Source organism: Nipponia nippon, unplaced genomic scaffold, assembly GCF_047370975.1.
Source record: "Nipponia nippon isolate SJK-2023a ecotype South Korea unplaced genomic scaffold, ASM4737097v1 scaffold_5, whole genome shotgun sequence".
Classification (NCBI taxonomy): Eukaryota; Metazoa; Chordata; class Aves; order Pelecaniformes; family Threskiornithidae; genus Nipponia; species Nipponia nippon.
Genome location: NW_028262369.1, coordinates 83,095,367 through 83,115,099, shown reverse-complemented (window position 1 = coordinate 83,115,099; position 19,733 = coordinate 83,095,367). Strand labels below are relative to the sequence as shown.

Here is a 19,733-nt window from a genome sequence, read left to right as displayed (position 1 = left end):
AGCTTCAGTTTCTAAAAGCATTTAAAAAGCCACACTTGAAAGAGGACGCAGATTGGATGTGCAAGAAGTTCTCTCAATTGAGTATTTTGCTTAGCCTGACTTGTACTGGATCTAATTTAATCAAGGGCTTTACTGCATAATTTTATTATTGACAGCCCATTATATTTCAGCCTGGGAACGTGATTAGTGAAAGTTACCCAAAGGACTCACAAAACTGCTAAGCAGCTGGTATACATGACCTGAAAACTCAAGTGCAGTTGCAGCGCAATTACCTCTGTTCCCAGTGGGAACCCAAGACAACTGTACAGAGAGATCAATTAGCAAAGCACTTCCTTCCAGCCCTCCAGTGCTAATTAGGAGGGAAAAAAAAAAAAGCACACCACACTTATCTTACATCCATTTTACTCACAGTCTATGCTAAGAAAAGCACAGGCCAGACATGAGCACATATAGGATCTATGTATATGGAAGTTGGTGGTTTTTTTCCCCCTTACCTTTTCTGGCTCTTCTTGCAGTTGTTGCTGATCTCTACCCTGTATGTTACACAACCTCTGGCTATGGGCAACAGAGCGTTTCAACGGCTCGTCATCGCTGTCAGAATCTGCATAGAGTGCTGCAGAGCTCTTTGACTTGAAAGTGTATTTTCTGTAAATTAAAAAAACATGGCTATAAAACTTTATAGTGCTGTAGCTTTGTACAAATCTCTTTCGAAGTAACCGTTAAAGAAGTGTTACACCCAACTTTCACATCGCGGGGCAGTACAATTTGGGGAACAAATTGCAACGACTGACAACAACAATTTATTAACACAGCAGGCAGGGATTTCAGAAAAGGTATATTTTACTAGGTTAACTGACATACCTACTTCAAGCCTGCAATAGCAATTTACAACATTTAAAGTTACTAAGTGTGTGGCTCTTGCTTCCAAGGCCAAGGATTCTGCACTTTACTACCTAGCACTCCCAGACAGTACTCATTTGAGTCAAGCCCACAGTAACATGTGGAACTCAGCACAAACCATTTGACTTGGGACGTTTACTAAGCTGGATACAGGACTTCCCACAACATCACTAGGATATAAAAAGCACAAATCTGCACAAGTTTTTCAGTTTTCCTGTTTACTCTTTCATTAAGATAAATTCTTGGTTCTTTAGAACAGAACACAAGGGAGTCTGGGGAAGTCGCGATTTCTGCTCAATTAGGAAATCTGGTCTTTAAGTATTCCACAATGCAAAACTATCCAGTGTGGTATCATATTTTTCACTATATCAAAAACTGGCCTTTCAAAACAACCTGAAACCAACGCTCCCTCATCTTTGCAAATAAACTTCAGGAACTAACCGCCTATTCCCAAAACACACAATGGGGCTCCATAGAGCCAGAAGAGAGAAAAGAGCTAGACTGCGGAACTAGAAAGCATCTTGCTTCTTATATATGTGACTTGCAACTACAAATGCAAGCTACTTCAAGGTATCTGGCACTGACAAATCATCTGTACGAACTAAATTCAGTTCTCATTCTGATGCTCAGCCTTCTGTCTGGAAAAAAAAAAAATTATCTTTGCTTACTTACAAGTCCCTAAAGGTGCTCAAAAGAAATGCTAAGGCGATCACGCCAAGTAGGCAAATTGTACCATCAATATTAATTTCAGCTAGCATGTAACACCAGTAAAACTCAGATATGAAAAAAGACAGTAGCTGAAATAATTTACTACAATAGAAAAAATAGAAAAAAATAGAAAGGAAAGAAAACAAATAGAAAACGGGGAAAGATTGAAGAAGAAGAATTAGAAAATTTTAAAATGCCTTAAAAATTATCCCATGAAACCTCAGGCCATGGGCATTTCAGAGCTATAACTCACCTACAAGGTGTGGAAGTGCTTATAGTACAGGAATTCACCATTTGGGAGGCTTTCAATGGACGGGAACTATTAAAAAAGCAAAGTATTTATTGCAGCGGTTACAGTCTTAAAAAATAAGTGTTTACTTGTCTGCTATGCATGCAAATCCATGACCAAAGAAACAAGTAGAATACCATTATGTACTTGCTAATTGCTTAGAGTAATAACTCCATCATGCTATAAATATACAACAGTTGTTCAAAACCATATATAATCCTTTAAACTTGATTCACTTCTTAGTGATGCACCCCTAGGGACAAGCTCACAAATTAAAGGCTTTGGGCTCCCATGTCAAGACAACTCATTCCTTTATTTTTTATTCCCACCAATACTTGAGTTCCTGCTCCCAAACCACAGTCTCCTGCTGCGTCTGGATCAGCCAGTTTTCTGGCATGTCCCATGTCTCCATTTCTCCTCCCTTACCTAGATTCTTCTAAATCAACTTCCTGCTCCATTTAATCCTTTCACAGGCTCCTCAAAGTCCATCACTATCACTACACATCTACCCACCAGGCAGCTGCCGATGCAGAAATCTTTTCTAATCTTCCCCCATCAAGCAGGGCTGCTTCTCTCCAGCCTAGTTACCCTTCCACTCTCCAGTCAATCAGAATGGTTTCAATGACTAAAAAAAGCCATTGAAAAGCTATTTCAAACATATTTTCAAGTATTTCTGCTCTGGTTAGCTTAAGCTGTTTGTTGTGTTTAAGATTTCTATTGTTAAAGCAAACGCTTGGGAAACAACCACATAAATCTCAAACGCCGCTGAACATTCAGCACAAGAACACATGCCACGCTGCTGAACATACACACCAGATGTGTCCTAACTCAATACAGCCACCGCCGTTATGCCACTAGGCAGGGACCACAAGATGTACAGCTGCTTGTCCTGAGACACAGGGGTTAAATGTGCCACCTGAGGGTTCCTTGTTCCTTATTCTGCCACAGACTTCCTATGTGACAACAGGCACATTTAACCTCTGTGTCTCAGGACAAGCAGGCTGTACGGAAATAACTGTCACAGGGAAAAGGAGAGAGTGTTTTCAGCATGTGAAGTGCTCAGATACTACAGTGGCACAGGAAAGACAATGAGAAATGAATGATAGCACAGGAGGTGCAAGTGGAAATCAGCAGGAAAAGCTGGGATGTTATGTCTCCCAAGCAGCATTAAGCGTGCTGTGAAGGGAAAGGTAATCTAGATTATTTTGGACCGAGAGGCATACATTTTAGAAATTACTAACAGAAGCTCTCTTAAGAAGGATAGGAAGTTATTTTCAAGGACAGTGGAGACTATAATCTTGCCAAATATTCCCTAGATAATGCCCCACCAACTCCTCCTGCTGCTTCTATCATGCTTCCTTTCCACATATGTTCTCATGACAGCATCATTACAAACTAGCAGTGCACATCTGAAGCTGCATAATTTTAATGTTTCCTTGGCCAGACATCTGGAGGAGATGTGACAACTGCCGATCTTGTGGCATATGTGCTTAACATGGCATGGATCAGTCACACGTCATACACTTACATTGCAGAATGGACGCTCCATCCCAGCGTCAGCGGCAGCCTAGTGCTTTCCGTACAGTGTGAAAGCAGGGTTAAGTATCTTGGAATAACCACCTGCTGCCCGACTTTATGGTTGAGAGACAATGCTACATTGAAGCTGTATCGTTTCAGATGAAGAATCAGGACCCTGAGAGATAGGAGAGAAGGACAAATGTTAATCTCAAGACAGAAGTCAGAGAAAACCTATTCAAAATCCAAGTACCCCTGTTTACAAAATGCATTCACCTGACTCTAAAACAGATTATTACTTCAGGATGGTAGGGAAAGGCTATCCATCTCTCATCTGGCAAGAGGCAGGTAATTACTCTCCTGTCCATCACTCAACTTTGTGCAAGGTGCAGAGCGCAGACTCTGCCAACTCAAGAGGCTTCCTGTTTTGAGCTGCATCACCTTGCTCTTCAGTCAAGCAGAAGCAAGGAGCTCTACCAAACTCATTATTTCTACGACACAGTGAGATGCAGAAAGCAATCAAAATATTATCGTTATAGGCCAGAATGCCAGCGTATTACTCCCAGATATTCAAAGACTGCGATGGAGGGATCACACAGCTGCCCAAAACCGAGAAGGAACTGTGCCCAGTGCAAGATGTGTACTTGGTTTATCTGTCACGACACTTTCTCTTTGAAAAAGCTTTTGATCACAACAGTATAAAGAGCCTGAAAAGGCCTCCTTACACTGAATCTTCTCCCTTATGCTGCACTTTGTACTGTCTATTTAGATCGTGCAGCTGTAGCATCACTTATGTTGTGCTAATATTCAAAAACTTTGACAGGGGTTTTGCAGTGCTAGCATAAACACACTATTTAAGCAGAACGCAAGCTAACTACCAAGTTACTGGGTTCAGTATGAGGATACCTGGGACAAGGACATAGGCCAGAAAGTCATCCAACAGACTTAGCTTTACATCCCATGAGAAAATGATCCCTACCTCCAAGCACTTCCACTCTAAATAATGAATTAAACCCAACCATGAGGTCAGAAACTACTGTGCGTGCCATTAACTCTCAAAGCGTCTGCCGTCTTCCTCAAAGTGCCATGCTTACCGAGAGAGAAAACAGGTGTCAGCATGGGAAGAATTAACTGATCAAAGCAAACCCCTCTATCTACCTTCAGGCACTAATGCCTCCAACTCAGTCCTGCCCATCAGGTCTGCTGAGCACAAAATACTAAACTTCCAGAATATGTTTACTGTTTCCACTTCCCTCACATCCCAGAAACCCCAAGAAAAGGGGAAAACTCAGCCCTCCTTGCATAGCGATAGGGAGGAAGAAATAAGTGTTGCAGAGGGTGCCCAAGAGAGCTTCTTTAGAGGGAAACTGAAGAACAGCATGGAGACTACCATCTGCACCTGCATCTTTCTCCCATGCTGTCCTACTCATCTTCCCAGCTTTACTCTTCGAGGGACTTTTTCTTGCGCTTTTGTAATACGTGCTACCAGGAAAGAGGGGAACAGATGTCAACATTTACCTGGGAAGTCTGTTGAACTTGTGTGTGACAACAGCAGACTTTCCATTGCACTTCTCACAGGAATACTCAATCTCCTCTGCCTGTTTAAGAGAACAGAAAAGTGGCGAGTGGAACAAAAGACACATCAAACGCATCTCAACAGAAAGCACATCGCTTTTGGCTGTCACAGAAGCTCTTCGAAACAGCAGTTACACTTAAAACTATAATCACCTTCAACATGACCTCACAGGATGGCATCTGATAAGAGGACAGGTAGCAGAGAGTACAATTTGACAACATATCCACTAACACAGGCGGAATTTTTCCTGCAAGTCTGTTGCAGACCAGTGAGTTAGCCACAGCTGAGACAAATTAGCTTCCAAAGAGAGGGGACAATCTTGCAAGGTTTACAGGTTTCTCTCCCAAACACAGGTTGTTCTTGTTTTGTTTTCTAATAACCTTTGGTGAAGGATAATTTGCCACGAAGTTTTCTCTGTCTTGTTCAAAACCTCAACTTTGTTCCTGAAAAGCTATCCTCATCTAAACTTGTCAAGGATGTGCTGCACCAGAGTTTTGAACAGAGAGCAAAAGGGGAAGGATCACTGTGCTGAAATTACATGACTTAGCCATCAAACATTTCTACAGTCCTTTTCTTTAAGTGAGGCCAAATGACACCACTATAATTTTCAGAATTTTTTTAATCTTAAGACCTCCACCAGCTTTTAGAAGAATAAGCATGTCAATTATTCTATCGGTTGAAAACACTATCTGTAAACAGAGAAAAACCACAGGTCTGTCTCAAGATACAACAAAATACAACACTAATTCACAGAGGTAAGGCTCATTTTCAGCTTTCAGAAACCTCACCTTGAAGCTCTACTTACAGGATGAGCATCCACATATTACAACTATTTTTTTAATTATTATATCTGCATGACCTTTTTCCTCCATGCTAATTTAGGCCAGTACATAAGCTGATGAAGCATCCTAGCCCAGGAGAGGAAGCAGCAATTCCTGAGTGATTATCTCAATCTGACAGCCTCCCTACTCCCTTTGTATTTGTTTATGCCTCAACTCTTCCACCACAAAATGGGGAAGTTTACCTCTTTCACAGCAGTATTGTAAGGATCAGTTAATTTCTGCACAGCATTTTACAATAAAAACTCCTGTATACTGTTAATGTACAAACCTCAAAAAAGCAAAAAGTTAATTATTCCACTTGCTTGCAATCACTGTCATAGAAACTAATAATCAGCTATACAATCAAAATTTCCATATGGTACATAGCCTACACATACTCCGCAGTGAATAAAAAAACCCAAAACTCTTCACCCGAAAAAAGAGGTCAAGGGAGTCCTGGATCGATCGGGAAGGAAGCAATTTCTTTCTTCGAGGAAGGTCAATGGAGAGGTCGTTAAACTGTTCTCGTTTAGTGACTGTTTCACCACACCTAAAAAAGAAACACACTTACGTAAGTCTGATGAAAAATATTCTTGAAATTAATGACAACTTATATTTTTTAGGCTATAGTAACTTCCCAGTAAATATATGCCTCTTGATCAATCTATTTTTACTCATCAAAATGAAACTGTGTGATGCTTATGACAAAGTTGAATTTTGGCATTTCACTTTGATGCTTTAGAAGTTGAAAGAAACATTTGTGTAAGGGTGAGAACAAAAAACCACAGACTGTTTTGGAGAGGCAAATGATCAGGTATACAGGAAATCAAAGTGACTGCTATGTAGCTGAACATGTCTTCTTCATTCAGCATTCTTAGGAGAAAAGAAGTGAGCCCAGCCCAGAAGAAGGACAAGCCTAGAAATACTTTCAAACTGTTTTTAGAAACAAAACAGCAGAGTCCATCTAAAAAAAAAAAAACCAAACCCAAAAAACCCAACTCAATTTTCTTATGCTTTTTTGGAGGAAAAAAAAAAAAAAAAAAGACCCTACAGTCATTTGTCTTCAATAATTATTACCTGCATGCAATTTACTTATAATTACTTTAGGGAACGAATGCAGTACACACAAAGTAATATTCCCCAATATCTGTGTTCATGAAAACTCTGTGGAATGCAAGCATCCCGTATAGGAATCTGCTGCACAGGTCACACACAACGAATGCCCAGACATAGTGGTTTACATCTTTTTCTGCAATAACCTAGAGACAGAAGAAAATGCCATTCCCCGGAAGCCCTTAGAAAGAACAAAGTAAAAACATGGCTTCCTTTTTTTTTTTTTTAAAGATGAAATATTACTTGGCTGAAGCCCCTTTTTCTCTCTATTGTCATACAACCGGTACACAAAAAGAAAAGCACAGAGGCTTTCCACTGGATATGTAATGATGGTACGAGACTGTTCAAAGAAGGCCTGTAGCAGCAGACAGTGTGGTGTGAGGTTTACAGCATTTCTAGACTATAGAACGTTTTCTAAATATCTAGCTTTGGAAAAAACATAGCTCTAGTTATAGCCTGCAGATGAAGTCACGTAAGACAGAAACATTTCCCACTCTTTTAAGGTAAGTATAAGAAAAGCTCTCAAGCATACTTACATTTTGCAAATGATAGAATGCTGAACCTCAAACTCTAAGTTACTGATAACTGGACATGTATAAACTTTGGTGGCTGAGAGATCATCAGAAGCCCGTCCAGGCGAGTTATCCTCATTAGGGACTGGCTCACTCTTCCAAGTTTTGTTTAACTTTTCCATGTCTTCCTTCAGCTGATCCAGACACTGGCTCAAGAACTCATGTGCATCCTAGAAACGGGGTAAAACTCATCAGAGTGATTTTGTGTACTACTTCACCCAGTATCTTTCTCTCAAACACAGACTGGGGAAATTATGTTTTAGTCCATTGCATTCAGCAATACTAAGCCAGTTCTGTTCTAACAAACAGCAGGCAATCGCTGTCATTCAATCAAAAGCTCGAGTCACTGTCAAATAGAGTTGCAGCTTGACAGGAGTTCAATGCAGTCCAAACACTGAACAAATTACACACAATTGTTTCTAGACAATATGGTACTTACGTTCTGCATGTACCCAGAAAATCTCTCTGCAGTAGCTGAAATGGCACTTTTCACCTTCTTGAGCAGCTCTTTCTTAACCTCAGGGCTGCAGACATCCTTTTTAGCAAGCAGATGGGCAAAGCGTCTGCAGAAGTCAATGCAATGAAACACTGATTGGCTTTCCAGGACTTCAGAGAAACAAAATAAACCTCATGATACCTCATTTTAAGAGTCTCTAAAAGCTCTTCTCCTGTGCTAAGTGGTTTAGGGGTTCTCTATGAAAATCTCTCATATATAATTAACCTTTTCCATTTCAAGTATTTTGAAATCTCATTTGAGGCCATCATTGGAACAGGACCCAAATGAACAAAAAAATTCCACGATCTTTTAAGGTAAAGAAAAGAGCCTTATAAAGTTCTAGAAACTTATTTCTGCTATATATTTTACAATGAGAAAAAAAAAAACAAAACACAATGCTTTTTGAAAACATTTGTACTGATAGGAGATATGAAATCACGTGCCACCAAAATAAGCAACACAAAATTATTAAATTCAACTTGCCTGGTCAGACTGGTTACTATTTTTTTTTTTTTTATTTTTAAATTTCCACTCAGTTTCAAGCCTTACTTCTTTTGGCAGTAAAACATTACAACAGAGTAGAAAAAAGCTGTAACAAAAAGTGCTATGAGGAGTTCCTTGGTTCACACTACATTTAGTGTTACTGGTAACCTTGTTAAAAAACTGGTGAAATTGACTTTACCTGTGCCTCTCAGTTATTGTGATTTAGTTATCTTTTACAACTGCTTTACAATTTCACAGGAAATACACACCTAATACATTCCAGCCACAACAGTTTTGGTCATAGTACGTACATGGGAAGGTGATGGGAAGATGTCATGTTCCATGACACACACACCAAAAAAAAAAAGAAAAAAAAAAAGACAGGAAAGACCTGTGCAATCCCCTCCTACTCGAAAGCAACAACTAATACTCAGTGACCCAAAGAATCTGATCTGTTTACGGCAGCTCAACAAGTTTCTGCTGTTCTGCTGAGCTACAGTAACAGCGTGCGCCCTCCTAACCCTCTGCAACGGCTGAGTGAGGCGTGTTAGGAAACATGCCTTGTTCACCACAAAGCAGTTGACAGGCAATTGCTTTTCAACCAGAAAAACCAACAGAAGCCAAGTAGATGCTACTGAGTATCAACTCTGCCTTGCTGTACTTCGGCACAGGATCAGGCACGGCCCTCCATCAGAGGTACCATGGCAGAAGCTCTACCCACACAGTTTACCATTAGGTATATGGGGCACAAGCTGCAGAGGTCTTTCTAAAAAAATTAGGGAAAGGACGTTTCAAGAGGCACGTGGAACAACCTCTGATCCCGAGTAGGGTAGGAAGAGTTCAAGAAGACACAGCAAAAATAGAAATTACCCCAAAAGATATAAACCACTATGAAATGGAAACAGAAATGGTTCTGATAATCCTGAATCTTGTTTAGCGAGAGAAAAGAAATGAGGTACGCAAAGGCATATATCATAAAAATCCCAAATGGCAGAGAGTGCGGTACATAGAGCAAACAGCAGTTTGTCTTTCTGACAGACATACAATGGAATCTGAATGGCACAGGAATCCAAAATTTCAAAGAGAAAAGAGAGTTTTACATATTACAGAAACGTCTGGACTTTCTTGACATGAGGTTTGACCAAACTGAGAGTTCAGGTGAATTTAGAAAAGGATGAAGTACGCCAAACACGAACACTCTCCACAGCTACTAGACAAAGGATATTTTCCATAACGGCACAAGCCCTCACATATCAGGTGAAGTCACTGACCAGCTTAAACCCTTGCTGGTAATGTTTTGAAAAGTTGTTATTCTCCATCTATTTATTTTGCAGTGTCTTGCATTTTCTTCTGACGCATTTCACTCTGCCACGAGAAATACAGCAGCAGATACAAAAGACTGCCTGTAACACAGCTTTGCGATTTTTAAGAGCCTACTTTCTATTTCTAAAGTAAAACTCCAAAATACAGAGAGCTCTAGGATTTATTTTATTATCTACACATGCAAATTACCTTCTACAAAGGTGCTTCAGTATTACAAAACTAGTTTCTCAGTAATGGAAGAGAAAATATCCCCCCCCCCCGGAAAGTGAATTTTTACCTGATAAGTGCATTGAGTGGGATTTTTTTCCATGGGATACCCTGCTTGAGCAAATCATTAGCAAAAGACTGAATTGAAAACAAGGACTGTAGAATGGCATTCATATAGCAGGTGTTTCCCAAGTTTGAAAATCTGAAAAAAGAAGATTGAACATGGTATGTATGTCGATGTGTAAACATGTCAGTGTTAAACATGGCACTACTAACATGTAGGACATTCACCCCAGCCACTCCCCACAGAGCTTCTTACTGGAGCTGTCCTCCTGCCCTTCAGACTAAACTGAAAACTCATGGCAGGCGGCATTTATCAGGAAAGCACCCATGAGTTCCTACAATCAAAATTTTAAAAAATGCGTGTATATACACAAGATAGAGAAATGAATCATGAAAGTGTAAGAAAGGAACATGAATTACCTGAAATTATTATATCTCTAAAATTCTCAGGAAGTGAATTTAAGAATATATATTTTCCAAACTAGGAAAAGTGTTCCCTGTCTCAGTGTTCATTAAATTCAGGACTTTTTCTTTTTTTTTTATTCAATAATTATAACAAGAATGTGCATGTTCTGATGATCAAAGTGTGCATGCTAGATAAAGAAAACTAAATTTACCCTTGTAATTGTTGTTGAGGATGGGTGGAAAGGGGCACTCGGGGTTTGTTCCACCCTGTGTAATCTTGATTAGATCTCATTTTTTTCACAGAAAGAGGGGCAGGCTGAGAAAGAAATCCCAGGCTTCTTTTGGCTGAAGGGGTCTGGCTGGACACACTAGACCTAAAAAGATAAAAGGAAAAGAATGCTGTTCCTTAAATAGCTATAGTCCGTGACACTGGAATTGTATCACTATAGAAGACAAGGACTGGTAAAGCCACACAAGATAACTGGCATGTATCATAATGCAGAAGAGGCGTGAGAGAGAGAACTTCTTTCCAGAGCACTTAAATACTTTGTTTGGATAAATTTCCTTACATCCACAGGTGTGCACGCAGTGTAACCAAGTCTTTCGTCTTTAAGATATTTAACAATTCCCCACCCTGTACGATGAGAGGAAGAACAATCATGTAGCATGAGATCGCCACTCCTAAGATATGCTTAAAATTCACATCTGGGCCAGAGTCTTCATTTTCAGCCTCTTGTTCTTGTAACCTAATCACTCTGGACCTCATTCCCTCGTGTAAAGCATGGACAATGCTTCTTTTCTTCCTTGATCTTGTATCTCATCTATCTAGGGCAGAGACCGACAGTTTGCTTGCACAGCATCAGACACAGAAGAATCCCAACCTCAGCAGGATTCAAATAAAATCAAATAAAATACTGTTATTACAATATAGAGTTTCATGCCATTTATCCACTTGGGGAAAATGAAGCAAGGATTCAGTCTAAAGTTCCAAAGTCTATATAGAATTTGAACCATCTAGAGTTCAGATGTCATCTGGATCAGTCATTCACAATGACTATAACAGACTTGAGTGATTATAGAAGGTCTATCTATTGCAAGAAGTAACTAGAGTTTGTAGGTGTAACTAGAGCAATTGTAGCCACACTGAATACCTGGGGAAAAAAAAAGGTCTCATATATATATATATATATATATATATATACACACACACACATTTTATGCATATAAGCTATATACCATGTGATAAACACACAGGAAACTGAAGATCCTAATGCCTGGGAAGGAGCTGTCATTTACAGTCCATGCTAGTGAATCAGTCCTACCTGTCCAGGGTGGAACTGCCAGTGGAGTACTCTTTTGATGAGGACCGACTACCGTAAAAGGATGATGACTGCAGTGGTAAAATGCCTTGAAAAACAGAAAGAGAGGCAAGTCATTTTGTTCCAGGTAACTCAGCTATTTATACAATATACAACATGTTTAAAAGTATTTAGTCAAAAGGTTTAAAAATCCTCAAATACTGTTTTTCAGAATTGGTTGGGAAAGTACTAACACACATACTTAGAAATACTAATGCAAGTATTAATCACATGTAAGTAAAGACATGCTGGAGTTTTAACTGAATTTAATACCATGATCTCCATCAAATCCAAATTGCAATACAAAACATTAAAAAGGTCGTTGAATGGTCTTAACTATCTGAAAGATAATAAACATCCACCTCTTGTTCAAATGTACAAGATACACATAACAGAAAATTCACTAACGACTTCCAATACAGCGCTCTCAAAATTCAGGGTAAATATGCAGAAGTGAAAACAGTTTCTCTTCCCACTCCAAATTCCACAGTAAATTACTATATGCTTGGGGCAAAATATGACTGTTTCATTGTTCTGATAGCATTGTGTCAGATCCTGAGACTCTAATGCCTCAGATGGTGCCACATAAAAAGAAATGCTCGAGAGTCAAAAAAATACCTATTACAGTGAATCACAGTGTAATTTAGTTTGGGTAATGAATAAACAGTTGCTTCTATCCCAGCTTGAAGTGGTTTGAGCCATGCAACTTTCAAAAATGCAGATACATGAAGGAATTTTGCAATACTGTTACCTGAACGTGCAGGTATGCACTCACAGATTCTAACTTTGACTCTAAAGAACAAACCAGATTTTCATTCAGAGATAAACATTCACATTACTGGCTCCTCCAGCAACGTGTTTGTGCTGTCAGAGCTGCACCAAAAAAAGAATGCCTTCAGCAACATTCCCCATAAAACCAAGATCTTGAAGGCATTCCCCTTTATGGGGAAAGAGGCTCAGTATTTATTAGTAAAACTGAAGAACGGTGCTGCCTACTAGCTTATGTACATACTGTCAACATTTCTGCATTGTCTGTAAAACCTTGTCACACACCAGTATCCAACAGAACTTTGGTACAAACAGAACAAAAGTCCTGGCCCCAAAGAGTTCCCCCTCTAAGTTCTGGGGAAGAGACAGAGAATTAAAAGCAAATAGTACACATTTTCAGCACAAAACCCAGCCTACAATTCCTGTGGGCATTAACAGCAAAGGAGAGCTTTAAAAATAAACAAGAAAACAAGCAAAAAGGAAATCCTTAGGTGTTTACAGGAATCCCCTCCCAAGGGGAAGGGCAGCTTAGAGCAAAGTTTGAAGCTGCTTGTTGAATTTTCAAACAAGCCGGCACATGGGCTGGCATCAGCACCCAAGTATAAAGGTCAGGGTCGCACGAGAGCAGGATAGGCTTTGAAAATGAAGGCAAGTTGTTTGCATCTCACATATGGCTCTGTAGGAAGCAAGAAAGCTAGTGCCACAGGGAAAGAAGATTAGGAAAAACACCTCTGCAGCAAATTTCTAAACTAATATCAAAGGGGTAAAATCGTACTGGTCAAAGCCAGGTATCATTTGGCTTTACTTTCATTTTTTTACCTGATGTCCTATTTTCCTCTGCCTGCTTCAGATTCAACTGTTTCTCTCTGCTACTGTTCAAGTACTTCCATGCTGGATCACTCAAGGCTTTGTTATTCCTACAGATAAACAAGAGTGGAAGTCAGTGCAGTTACAGAAGATACAGGATATTCCTGCTTGATATTTACAACTTGTCTTACAGCATTTCTCTCCTATCACCTTTAAGACTTGAAGATGGAACAGTCAAACTTTACTCACAGATAAGTTTAATCAATTCATTTAAACAAGCCTTCTTACTTATGATTAAATGTGATTTCAAACACATGGAGCTTATTCTCCAAATGGCAATTTCCCTTTATGAATTTTGTTTTGAAAAGGGTCAAAGCAAGTTCAATAAAGAAGGTACCTATTGCTATACACATATAGCACATATGACAATCCTGACTAAACCGACAAAAGAAGATGACACAAAATTTGCACGTGCCAGTTCCTGCAAATCAACTGCCAGAGCAGGTTGTATTTCCCTTATTAATCCTGAACGCAAACCCCATTTCAAGCACCCAGTGTGTTCAGAAGTTGACTAGTGGCTGGCCTGTACCATGTTGCCGAGACAGGAAATACCCAAGCATTCTTTTCAGAAAAATTTACCTTTACAAACAAACGAAGAGTTTAAAATCAGAAACTAGAAACAACGGTTACTTACGTTGAAGAATCATTCTCTTTGGGATAATCTTCACTCATTTCTGAACCAGGAGGTTGTGTTCTTTTCCTCTTTTCACTGATGACAGAAAATTTTTGCAGTGGTCACTCTTTCAGAAAGGCTAGTAAATGATCCTCTTCCAACTGACCAGAACTCCTCAATGCTTTCTGTGCATTTTGCACCTATCGTCCACCATCTCCACTTTTATAACATAGCATATAGAGAAGAATTTGGTTTGCCCAACTCTTAAGTTGTTCATAAAGCTCTAGTGCCAGTACCAGCCAGAGGCTAGAAAAGCACGTATTAACATCCTGTTAAAAGTAACAGCAAAACCAGAGGAAGAAACATATTCCCTTCTTACTTCTAGGTGTACCGAGTTCCACCTGCAGCTCTATTAAGAGCTAAATGTTTACAATATCACAGTAAGAGGACAAGACTCCTACCGATTCTCCAACAAGCCCGTTCTGTGAGGGGCTGATGACGCAGGAGATGCTGAAATGTTCACCCTGTTGCTAGGTGTTCCAGTTCCAGCGGAATTCTTAACGGACGCTCTCGCTGGGCTACCCAGCACCTTGCGAAATGGATTTTCCTCCTTACTTTCCACGGTCACTCTTTTGGGAGGAGTCTGCAAAACCCAAGTGGAGGGGGCCAGGGAGACAACCGAAACAGTGAAAAACACGACCATCTTTAGTCTAATATAGCATTTACGCCACTGCTTTACTTGCTACAGTGTAGCATCCAAAAGCAGAAAAATGCTACTTGTAATAGATTAAGAGAGTTTAACACTAATTAGACATAGGTTAAATTTTGACTGTATCCATGCAAGTCACATAAATGAAACTCTACTGCAGTAACCAATTTCCTGTCTCATTTTCCAACGCTAAATCAGTTGGACTTTCGTTTTTAAAACCTCCTTTACACGCTTTGACATTAAAAAACCCAAGGCATGATTCCTAACTATCCCCAGATCAATCCTGGGTGGTATTTAAAAAAAAAAAAAAAAAGCAAGCCATATTAAAAAAGCAAGCCATATTAAAACCCACACAATTAGAACAGTGCCCTGACAGCCTTGGGCCAAGCAAGCGCCACATCTAATGCAATGGAAAGAGCTAATAGCTGGTTGACTAAGGAATGTTGGTCAATTTTAGACGTGAAAACTAAATATGTCTAATCTTACCACTGTATACACAGCCTTAGAGTTTCTGCTCTGAGATTGCCTTCAAGCAACATGTAAAATTTGTTTTGGGACAACATCAAAAATATTCTCCCTCGGGGCAGTAATACAAGTACATTCACAGAGATAACAAAGTAAATTAAAGCCAGTAGATACACCGTGAAATCTGTGTTATGCAGGGAGAAAAGGAAGAACAAAAATATTTTGAAGGAACACCACTTTCGGAGAAAAGTCCACAAAATTTACACAAAAATCTGAGCAGAATGCCACAAATTCAGTAACTTCATTCTGATACAAAACTGGGTCAGCAGCTTTTCAATATATACATTTGGCTGAAGTCTGCTAAACTCATTAAGACCTATGCTGACTATAACATGTTCAGCTGCTACATAAGGTGATCAGTATAGACAAAGAGATACTCAGAACTATGTGAGAAGCAAGTCCTAATCATGTACTTTCCCTCTGTTTCTGCTTCTTCTCTGCCCAACTGATAACTTGGCATGAAGACCACATTCTGTCTTCCACAGCCAGACACTGACCTTTCTTATTCATACAGAATACATGGCTCCTCACGAGCAAGACACACCATTGCCAACCACTCTGTATACACCTATTCCAAGCCCTCTAGATTACAAAGACTTTAGATGCAAAATAAGTATTTACAGTGCTATTACAACATACAATAAGAGAATGAGAGGAGGAAATGAATGAAATAGAAGTAAAGGAGAGGAAAAATTTGAACAGTTAAACAAACCTGGTTCTCTATATATGAGAATTGCCTATTAGCTTCCTTCTGTGTGGTCCTGCTGCCCAGCACACCTCCAAAGCTGCCAGATCCCTGAGAGGGTTTCCCAGCTGACAGGAAAAGTACACAACACTTGATTTGGTTGTCATTTAACTGATTGGCATTCTTATTTGTAAGATGTTATTTAGCTGGAGTTGATTTTGGAAGGCACACACTAGATTTCTTGCCAACAGTCAGTACAACATTCTGAGCGCACAGACATAAGCACATGTTTATGTATGTCCCTTATATTGGTCATCTACTCAGTTGGCAGTAAAGTTCCTATCCTTAAAAAGAACAAAAAATAAGAGGTAAAGTAAAAAGGAAAGAGACTATGTATGCGTGATAAACAGACGAGAGTTTTTCAAATACTAACATACTTACAACATAAACAATTCCTACATGTTTAATCTCTGCTTATTGTTCAGCATGACAAAGGTACATTATGAGAAAGGTATATAACAAAAATTGGGGTTCAGGGCCAGAAAGAAGCATTTACACAAATGCAAAGAAAGTCAGTAACACAAGGAGGACAAAACGGCTAAAGATGAAGAAAAGAAAACACAGCACCGACCCCTCTCCAAACTGTTATTAATGTGATTTACAACAACTGCACTTACCAGTATGAACCCTGTCTTGATGGACTGCATCCAAATACATCCGCATTTCGTTTGCATCTTTAAATGGTACCTTATCAATTGTCAGGAAGCTGGTATCCTTTAGTGTTAGCATCAGGCAGCACAGTTTTCTACCATTTGGTCGTAAGGTCACAGTTTTAATGTTATGGCTTAGCTGAAAACAAGAAAGTGACTATAAACATAAATCCATTTTTAAAAGGCCAAAACACAAACTCAAACAAAACACTTCAAATGGAGAGGGTAAGAGGCACTCACACCAAAATACTTCTCTTTGCTCCATTTCAAGCAAACATTAAGCCTCACAGAATTAATGCAATCGGTGATCTTGGAAGCTGGCAGAACTGAAAGGACAGTATCACTATAGCTCAACAGTCCCTGTATTCCTGGATAAGCTTTTTGAAACTTGCTCTGCTATTGAGCACGACATTTTTGAACGTAAAGGAATAAGAGATTCATACAGTCCCATTTAGCTGTCTGAAAATTCCACACCAAGTCTGAAATATAAGTTAAGATGGGCAAAGTTTTAAATGTTAAGTACAAACTTGTGCTCACTTTATAATTTGCATTCAGGGAAGACAGATTTGATGTAGCTTAAAAAATCTGCTGAGGGAGTAAGTCAATAAGAAACATGCTTAGTCTGAAGCAAGAATAATTTTATTCTGAACAATTTTATTCTGAACAAGAATAAATTTATTCTGAACAAGAATAATTTTAATACGAATTTGTGCTCCCTAATAATGCCGCTGCTACTTTATCATACCATTACTTAATTGTTGCTTCATGCTAAGTCACCTGTAAGACCTGGCTGTTCAGTAGAGGCGCTACTATCCATGCAGGTTGAGGGTAACTCCTAAAGCAGAGGAAACTAAAGAATATCTCACATCTGCAGGCTGCATGGAAGTTTGACAATACATACTTAAGCATACTCTCATTTTCAATTCCCTTGTCCTTTTTTGCTTAATTCTTCATTTTGCTGCCGCTTCTTTAGCCTTGCCTAAGATCAGGCACTAGCTACACAATGACCTCCGTGCCAGTATATTGCTATACTCAATGCCTGATGCAAGACTGGAAACCACAGCCAAGGTCATTAGGCACTACACAGGACAGAGTAAAACACTGCCCATCAGATTGGAGTCTTCTCCTAATTTGGCCAGACCTGCATACTGCCACGCTACCGATCTAAATAATGATGATGAATTAATAGACACAAACACTAATTACACTCCAACGCCAAAGTTTCGCTATACATTGCTCTAGAACCTGTCATGTCTCCTTCAGATTATACTCAAGTTAAAAAAATAAAAATTATTCCCAATTTTTCTTTAGATTCGTTCAAGTATATAAAAGACTGAGATAGTAAAAGATACTCCATGTCCCACAGTGAGATTTCTTTTTTTTCCATGCAGAGCTCTAGCTTCTTGGAAAGCCAATCTAGATGCAACAGCAGTTTATAACAGAGGCTGGAAAACCACCTCAATCGAAAACTAGGGGTTTATTTTGCTGGGAAAATTACACTTCTGAAATACTTTGTACTCAACCCTTGTGTTTTGTTTTTTTTTTTCTTTTGGGGGAGGGGAGGTGTGTTTTTTTTTTAATATAAGCTAAAAATGTCTTCAAAGACCTAAGAATTGAAAAGGAGACTCCAAATTTCTCATCCTCTCTTAAAACGTTGAGCCCAGTGCAAAGGGATTACAGTTACTTCACCATCTCAGTGCAAAACAACCTATTTCAACTCAAAATGCTATCTATCATGAGAGGGCTCCATCCATACTCCCCATGCACCTGTTATGACCCAGTCAGCGTCACAAAGTCTTGGGAGGTGGGGGTAAACAAAGTATTTCTATTAGTACATATCTAGCACCTAGGACGACTTAGCCAAAGCTCTGAAATGTCAGTAAAACTTATCATCCGACATAAGGATGATGCACCCGTCACTGTAGAAAGAAATATAACCATCCAAATGTTCCACTAGAAAAAAGTAAAAAAAGGGTGGGGAAATCACCCACAGCTCTCCCAGAGCAACTTGTCAAAAAAAAGGGAACGCTACTTCTAAAGCAAAATTATCAGGGATTTGTTGCGCCTGAAGCAGCACACAAGAACACTGTGACAGACTGGGGCCGGCTCGCACAAACTACACTCAAGCACAAGCCTGCAGCACATGGGGCAGGCAGCAATGCCTGCTCTTGTGCCGGTGTCTGTGTTGCCTCAGAAAGCAGGTCCTGCTGAAAAATAACCACAATCCAAACAAAAATAATTGACCGAAAGATGCATCCGCTCATTTCCTCCTCCTCCTTTGCTGCGGTCCTAGCCGCATGGTGCCATATCACCCCCTCCACCCTATCTCGCATTCGGTCCTTTCCCTGAATTAATTCACGTGAAAACCCTCCACTGAGCTGGCAGAGAGATCTGATGAGTGCCAGAGCCAGCAGATGTGAGAGGCTGGGAGCAAAACCTGCCCCTTTAGGCCACGGTTAGCTGTTCTATAGGCTCATCTTCCCCATGGAACCACGTTTCGAGTCACTGTCACGCCGCATTAACACTCGTCCAAGGCAGAAAGGAGCGCGTGAGAACAAGCACCCAGGGAAGGTACAAGGGGAAGAAGACACCACTCTTCTCAGAAGAAACATGGTCCAACACTGGATTAAATCAAACACGCAGCCATGGCATCGTGTGCGAGAAGGCAGACGATTCTTTTCAAGTCTACAGTAACAGAGGTAGGAACTATCCACAGCTAATGATTTTCTCACACCTTGATCCCAAGGCAACACAGGCTGCCAGATTCTTTGCTGAGACTTTTCAGCACATTAAGGCAGCAAAACCTGATCTTTCAAAAATAAAGTGAACTTTTTTTCACCTAGTCCACATACAGAAATGAATGGCTCAGAGAAAGGTCCGGTGAACGCTACTGCTGAAAACCAACTGCGGCACGAAAAAGCAGAAGCCAACATTTAGATCAGTTTAGGCTGTTACAAAGCTGCTAAATAAGATAGGATTTTTTTTTTCTTCCAACTGCTCTTATATCCCCTATATATTTTTAAATCA

General features: G+C 39.8%; 1 protein-coding gene across 6 annotated transcripts in view; it reads right to left on the bottom strand.

Annotated features, from left to right (window-relative positions):
• Positions 1-19,733, bottom strand: part of USP37 (ubiquitin specific peptidase 37) — a 38,118-nt gene that overhangs the window by 16,571 nt on the left and 1,814 nt on the right. For 4 of the 6 annotated variants that reach the window (XR_015698910.1, XR_015698912.1, XR_015698911.1 and 1 more), the window contains exons 3-17: positions 16,674-16,845; positions 16,024-16,124; positions 14,539-14,720; positions 14,099-14,173; positions 13,417-13,514; positions 11,794-11,878; positions 10,684-10,845; positions 10,074-10,205; positions 7,934-8,057; positions 7,459-7,664; positions 6,242-6,359; positions 4,931-5,010; positions 3,426-3,590; positions 1,862-1,927; positions 495-666 (exon numbers count right to left, since the gene is read on the bottom strand). Coding sequence is in view for 3 of the 6 variants with exons in the window: in XM_087732689.1 (XP_087588815.1) it covers positions 495-666; positions 1,862-1,927; positions 3,426-3,590; positions 4,931-5,010; positions 6,242-6,359; positions 7,459-7,664; positions 7,934-8,057; positions 10,074-10,205; positions 10,684-10,845; positions 11,794-11,878; positions 13,417-13,514; positions 14,099-14,173; positions 14,539-14,720; positions 16,024-16,124; positions 16,674-16,845 (1,938 nt within the window). In the remaining 3 variants the exon portion in view is untranslated. The remainder of the gene's footprint in view (positions 1-494; positions 667-1,861; positions 1,928-3,425; positions 3,591-4,930; positions 5,011-6,241; positions 6,360-7,458; positions 7,665-7,933; positions 8,058-10,073; positions 10,206-10,683; positions 10,846-11,793; positions 11,879-13,416; positions 13,515-14,098; positions 14,174-14,538; positions 14,721-16,023; positions 16,125-16,673; positions 16,846-19,733) is intronic. The other 2 variants (XM_087732690.1, XM_087732691.1) reach the window with 2 other exon arrangements.